The 6,000-nt window shown below is 57.1% G+C and overlaps 1 protein-coding gene across 1 annotated transcript in view; it reads right to left on the bottom strand.

The window, feature by feature from the left end:
- KCNN3 (potassium calcium-activated channel subfamily N member 3) overlaps window positions 1-5,648 on the bottom strand; it is a 177,831-nt gene extending 172,183 nt beyond the window's left edge. The window contains exon 1 of the mRNA XM_068540915.1: window positions 4,697-5,648. Within this exon, the coding sequence (XP_068397016.1) occupies window positions 4,697-5,608 (912 nt within the window). The 5' untranslated portion in view covers window positions 5,609-5,648. The remainder of the gene's footprint in view (window positions 1-4,696) is intronic.
- Window positions 5,649-6,000: the final 352 nt, after the last annotated feature.

Consider the following 6,000-nt stretch of genomic DNA (forward strand, 5'->3'; position numbering starts at 1 on the left):
GGGGCCGTGGTGGCTGGCTCCCAGGCTCCTACCTCTAGCCAATCGCTTATAAACAGTCTCCTGCCTTCTGCAACCCTGTCCTGCAGGTCATCCCACAGGGAGGCTCCATGCAGAGGAGTCTGACCTATTCCTACCTTCCCAGCATGCTTGAAACCACAGACACGAGTGCCCTGAGGCATGTGCTCCCAATCATCAGGACATCCCCCCACAGTCACCCCCCTACCCCAAAGTGGCTCCTGGGTCTGGCAGGAGGTGTAGACAATTCACCCAGCTGAGCCTCGGCTGCTGCTCTGCCCTTCTGCAGACAAGACCTCCATGACAGGGAGGGCAGGGGAACAGAAGAGCTGGGACCGGTGAGCCCACTCAATCATTCAGGCTGGAAGCTGGGGGTGGACCTCTGTGAGGTCAGCAAAGAGATACAAGTTGGCCCTAAGGGACCCCACTCTCTTGGAAGAATGAACGGCCAGGAGACCGAGCTCCCCAGGGCATACAGAGAAGGCTGCCCTTTTCAGGGTGGCCTCCCATGAGGTGGCCTGAAGAAAGGAAGCCACGCATGGAGTAGACAGGGAAGCCCCAGCATATCCACTCCTCCACCAGTGGCCCGGGTGACCCCAGCAACAAGGCCCCCAGGGGGAGCGGGAAGAGCGGAGGTGCAGGAAGTTGGTGGGGAGGGCAGGAGCGGGGCACAAGAGGGGCAGAGGATGGGCTCTACCTGGGCAGCGAAACTCAGACAGATTGTGAGGCCAGGGGTGGGGAAGTGGTTTGAGGTTGTGCAAAATTGGTGGAAACAGAGAACCACCCTGCTGCTGCCCCAGCATTTCCCAGCCTCCCCTGGGCTGACCCCACAGCCCGACGCCCGAGGTCCCTGAGAAACAAGGCCCACCGATGACTTGCCAGCTGGATGGAGGCACCAGCTCAGACACCAGCAGGATGGCAAGGTGGGGAGGGGGCATCCACAGAGTCCCCAACTCTCTCTGGACTCAAGTGGAAAGAGCAAAGCAGGCAGTGTAAGACCACAAAGTGGGTGTGCCTCAAACCAGCTCTGGAAGAAAATATAGCATGCCAAGAAAGACTCCCCAAATCCTCATTCCTTAATCCTGACCGGCACTAATGTAGTAGAGACAATGCCACTAAGATGCCTCAACAGGACCTCTAGACCTGGCCTATCATGGTGGCTAAGGCCTCAAGAGTAAATCCACCCATAAGGAAATCACCTGGGCGCTCATTCGGTTCGGGGATAACCCAGTACCATCAGGAGCCACAGCTCTGGTGTGATCACAAACAGCTCTCCTCTTACCTCAGCCCATCTTCCTTCCCCATCATCACCTGAGGCTTGCGAGAGCAGAGCCAAGGACCATTCCGTCCTGATTTCTTACCTCCTCAGGCTGGCTCCCTTTTGCATTAACTGACTACGCTCAGGGGTCATGCCATGTTCCTTCTCAAGAGAGCCAGGCCTGTGTGGTGAATTCCTCCCCCAGTAACAGATATCAGCCAAAGACAGGCAAACAGGAAGTCCACAGCCCCGTGGAAAAGAGCAGAGAACTTCCAAAAGCAGCAGCTCAAGCACAAGGTTAGCAGTCTTCATCACTTGGGGAAAAGAAAGTGTGTCCCTCTCCCCAGGGCCTTTGAGTGGGAACTGCCACCATCAGTGCAGAATAACCCAGTCTGGGTGGGGTGCCTGAGGCCCCCCTGTCCACCCTCCTGCTTCCAGACCAGTTAGCAAAGCCACCCAGACACAGAGAGTTCTCCAGCACAAGAGGCTGTTACCCACCCCTCCCCAGGGTCCACTGAACATCTCTGAGTTCCCCCAGCTGTTGATTCTTCATTCTGACCTAAACCCTCTTGTCACAACAGAGTCCGTTTTCTCTGCAAGGCTGGGGAACAAATGTTCACCTCCCCTACAACAGACCCATGCTATAGGTGGTTTCCAGTCAGAAGACCCAGCCCCATCTCAGAACATCTCCCCTCCGAGATACAACGTCTCGCTCCAGTGACAAGTCTTAGTTCCCAAGCTATCAAGGCCCCAACTAATTCTGGAGCCAGAGTTAGATAGCAGAGGAAAAAGACATCTCTTTTCCTCTCATCTTCATCATTAATAACAATAACAGTAGGTCCTGTATGGAGTGCCTTACACTAATTCACTCTCCCCACTTGACAGCTGGGGAGACAGGCTCAGAGAAGCTACATGGCTTGTCCAAGATCACACACTGGAGGTGGCAGAGCTAGGATTCAAACTTTGGTCTGCTTCTTTAAAACAATCCTATTTGCCCCCAGGAGGAGAGGGAATAGCTACCTTATCCCCTCCTGGGTCCACAGGGCCTGCCACAGACACCCAGAAAATACTTGTTCCAATAATGACTCAATGCCCGAATGGATAGAGGATGGAAGGGCTGGTGAGCGGGTGAGCAGGTTAAAGCGAGCCCTGATCATCACAACCGATACCGACCCCAAGGTGCACAGGAGGTGGCCGCCTCACGAGCTGAGGCAGGCAGGACTTCCCGGGTTGCTGCCCCCTCCCTCCTTCCATTAGCCAGAGGGTCATCAATTTAAAATTAGGCAAAGCCCACCCCTTGGATCACCTCACCCTTCCTTCGCGCCAGAGTCTGCTGTCTCCGGCTCTGGGAAAGCCCCTTTCCCTGAATACTCCATCAGGGAGGCACCTGCTCTAGCAGCAACTCTCCCGCCCCATTAAAACAACTGTGCACAGACCGATCCCACGCTGGGAGCTGTCTCTAGGAAGAGCCATTCCCCTAAGAGCTCTGACCACAGGGTTCACTAAAAGAGAGGGTGCTTGTCTTCTCCCCACCCCCCAGCACTTGGGCCTTCGTCAGCTTCCCCCAGCAAGGGCTCCTGGTCCCCAGGGGGTGCCTGGAGGGAGCCCGGATTGTGCCCAGGGCGGCTGCCAGGCCTGCCGAGGCTAGCAGCCCCCTCTCCCGGAGCGCCCAGCGGGAGAAGGCAGCGAGCAGAAGGACCCGCAGATTCAGAGGCTCATTACAGGGAATGACTAAGTGAGCTGCGATGCCAGGGGAAACCCCACTCGCTCCGGCTCACGGAGGGGCTCAAATCCTTGAGCCATTTAGATGAAGGCAGCTTCCAGGAGCTGCCCTGGGCTGGGGCAGTCCCCTCTGAGCAGCCAGGTCCCTGGGGGACCCTCCACCTGGAAGTCTTGATTCTGGCTATTCAGGTCATCTGACAGGTCTGCCCCACCCCTTTCCAGAGCGGGCAAATCTGCCCATCCTCTGCTCCAGCTAGCGAGAGGCTGGGAATGGGGGAAATCCGATCAGCACCTCCTAGGTTTTTGTGGCTGGATTTCAACAAGGAATGTGACAGTCTCGCAGCAGCTGTGCCCAGCCTGAAACAAGCTCTATTTGAAACCTCCAACAGCTGAACCCCTCCCAGCTACCCGCTGCCCCAAATGACAAATAAGTAGAGAAATCCAAACAACAAGTAAGCATGCACACACACACTCACACCAACAAATTGGGGGTGAAGGGTAGAGTGGGAAAAAAATCCACTTGCCCAGTGACTCCCCAGGTCTCCAAGCCTTCAAGCTCGCAGCAGGAGGGCTCCCAGCCAGCAGAGCTTTGACAGAAACCCACCTTCCTCAAGCTCCACTCCCTTGGAGGACGCGATTTCCAAGCCCCCTCGGGGAGGGAAACCCCCTTCTCCGTCTTGGAACTGGACAGAGGCTGGGGCAGTGGGGCCAGCTCCCCCGCTAAAGCCGTGCCGCCGTTCTCCATCGGGGCGCGCACTCACACACTCAGCCTTATTTATCCCGAGAAGAAGGAGTTGGGGTGGGAGGGGAGAACTGGGGCTGAGCCGGGGGCATGAGCTCTCGGGGACTCCCAGGAAGCCCTGTCATCCCATCCGAAGAAGAGGGACTCCCCCCCACCCCACCCCAGCTGATGCCAAGGCGGCGCCCATCTGCTCTGCCCGGGTAACACCTGTAGCCATTTTTATCAGGGGATGTTTACAAGGCAGCAGCAGGTTTATTCCGAGTCCTCTTTCCTGAGGGAAAAGACCGCTGATTTCCTCCACCTATATTTTTACCCCATGCCCCCAGGAGACTCAAGTCACGGGTGCTTTTCTATTTTGCCCTAAGTCTCTCAGGGATGAGGAGGGAAACAGAAACTTGGGAAGAGAGAGAGAAGACAGAGAGAGAAGGGACTGGCATGGAATCCCCACCGCTCCCCCCACCCAGACATTTATTTCTTTTTTATCCTCGGGAAGATGGAGTGGAGCAGGGAGGGGAGGAGAGGAGGGGAAGTCACAGGAACTGGCAAGCACATCAAGGCAGAGTGTAATTAATTGGTGCGTTAAGCTGCTAGGTTATGTTTTAGTACGAGTGAGCCAGGAGGAAAGATGATTTCTCAGAAGGGATTCTTTAATCCTCCCTAACACAGAATCTACAAATTAGACACAGTGTGTGGGGATGTCCCCCCTCCCAAGGAAGCAAGGAATGAATTCTCCCGGGATTAAGCAGGAAAACCATGGGAAGTTAGAGTGTTCCATGTAACTGAGCAAACGCCTCTCCCCAGCACCACCATCCCTCTCTCTCCCCCAATCTCTCTCCCTCTCTCTCTTTCTGTCTCTCTCTCTCTCTCACCACCCCCCCCCCCCAACTCGCGCGCGCTCTCTCTCTTGCTACCTACATATTCCTTTTGTTCAAGGTATAAAGAGAAACTGCAGCCCCTACCTTTGAGTACAAACCCCAAGAGAGCTCGGTCTCTATCACCATAACAACAATTCCAAACATCCCAAAAATCAGAGCATAGTCACTCAGTCGCTTCCTCTTTTCAAACAGGGCCCTCCTGTGTCCCAGCTTATAGCCAATGTTTTGGTTTTTCCGCTTGTTGGCTTTGGGGAAGGTGGTGCTGCTGGCGGTGGCGCCGGCGTGCTGGTGGTTGTGGGCAGCATTGGGGTGATGGAGCAAGGTCTGGTGGGCATGGTTGTCCTCCCGGGAGGAGATGACGATCTCCGGGGGGTTGCTGGGGCTGAAGAGCTGGAGGGGCTGGCCCTCGGGCTCAGCCTCGATGAGGTTCCTCCGGGAGGCGCTGAGGCGGCTGAGGGGCTTCATGACCCCGCCGCTGTACTTGCAGGAGCTCATGGCGATCTCTGTGAAGGGGTTGCTGTCCCGCCGGTGCACCAGGGGGCTGGCCTGCCGGTGCCGGCCGCCTCCACCAGGCCCACTTGTGGCTGTGGAAGTTGGAGAGTGGCCAAGCAAGTGGTCATTGAGATTGAGCTGGCTGCCTTGCCTGGAGGAAGGGTGGAGGATGGCGGTGGAGTTGGATGAAGGGGGGCCCCTGAAAGCAGTGGGAGAGGAGTGTAGCAGGCCAGGGTGGATGGGCTGGCTCTGGAGTTGGGCGAGCTGAGACAGGGGATGCGGTGGCTGCTGCTGCTGCTGCTGCTGAAGCTGCGGAGGCTGAGGCTGCAACGGGGGTCCTGGGGGCTGCTGGGGGGCTGCTGGTGGTGCTGGTGCTGGTGGCGGCGGCGGCGGCGGCGGCGGCGGCTGCTGCTGCTGCTCATCCCCGGAGGACGGACAGGGGCACTTGGGGTCTTCATCCAGGTCCCCCACCCCGGAGTCATGGAAGTGCCCAGAAGTGTCCATCTTGGGGCCTGGCTGGATTCCCTGCAGCACAACTCCCCACCCCAAAGCCACCCTCGTTCCAAAGATGTCCTCAAAGGAAGCCAGGCATCCAAGCTCCCCCACCAGAGTGTCTTGGTTCCAGTCCTCTCTCTTTGGCTTGCTCCGGTTCTCTGGGGCTGCCTGGAGTCCAGACGCTGCCACTCAAGAATGCATTGTACTGGGCAGGGAGGGAGGGCAGGAGGGGAGCTTGGAGAAAGAAGAAGAAGGGGGAAAAAGAACTCTGTCTCAGGAGGTGGTCCTCTAGGAGCGTGTGAGGCCAGGCTCAGCTTCACTCCTCGCTGGCTCAATAGCTTTGCTCGCCTCCTCCTGCCACTGTTATAGGGTAAGCCAAGCCCACTTATTAGCAGCTGGTC

The sequence above is a fragment of the Eschrichtius robustus genome, chromosome 3, assembly GCF_028021215.1.
Source record: "Eschrichtius robustus isolate mEscRob2 chromosome 3, mEscRob2.pri, whole genome shotgun sequence".
Classification (NCBI taxonomy): domain Eukaryota; kingdom Metazoa; phylum Chordata; class Mammalia; order Artiodactyla; family Eschrichtiidae; genus Eschrichtius; species Eschrichtius robustus.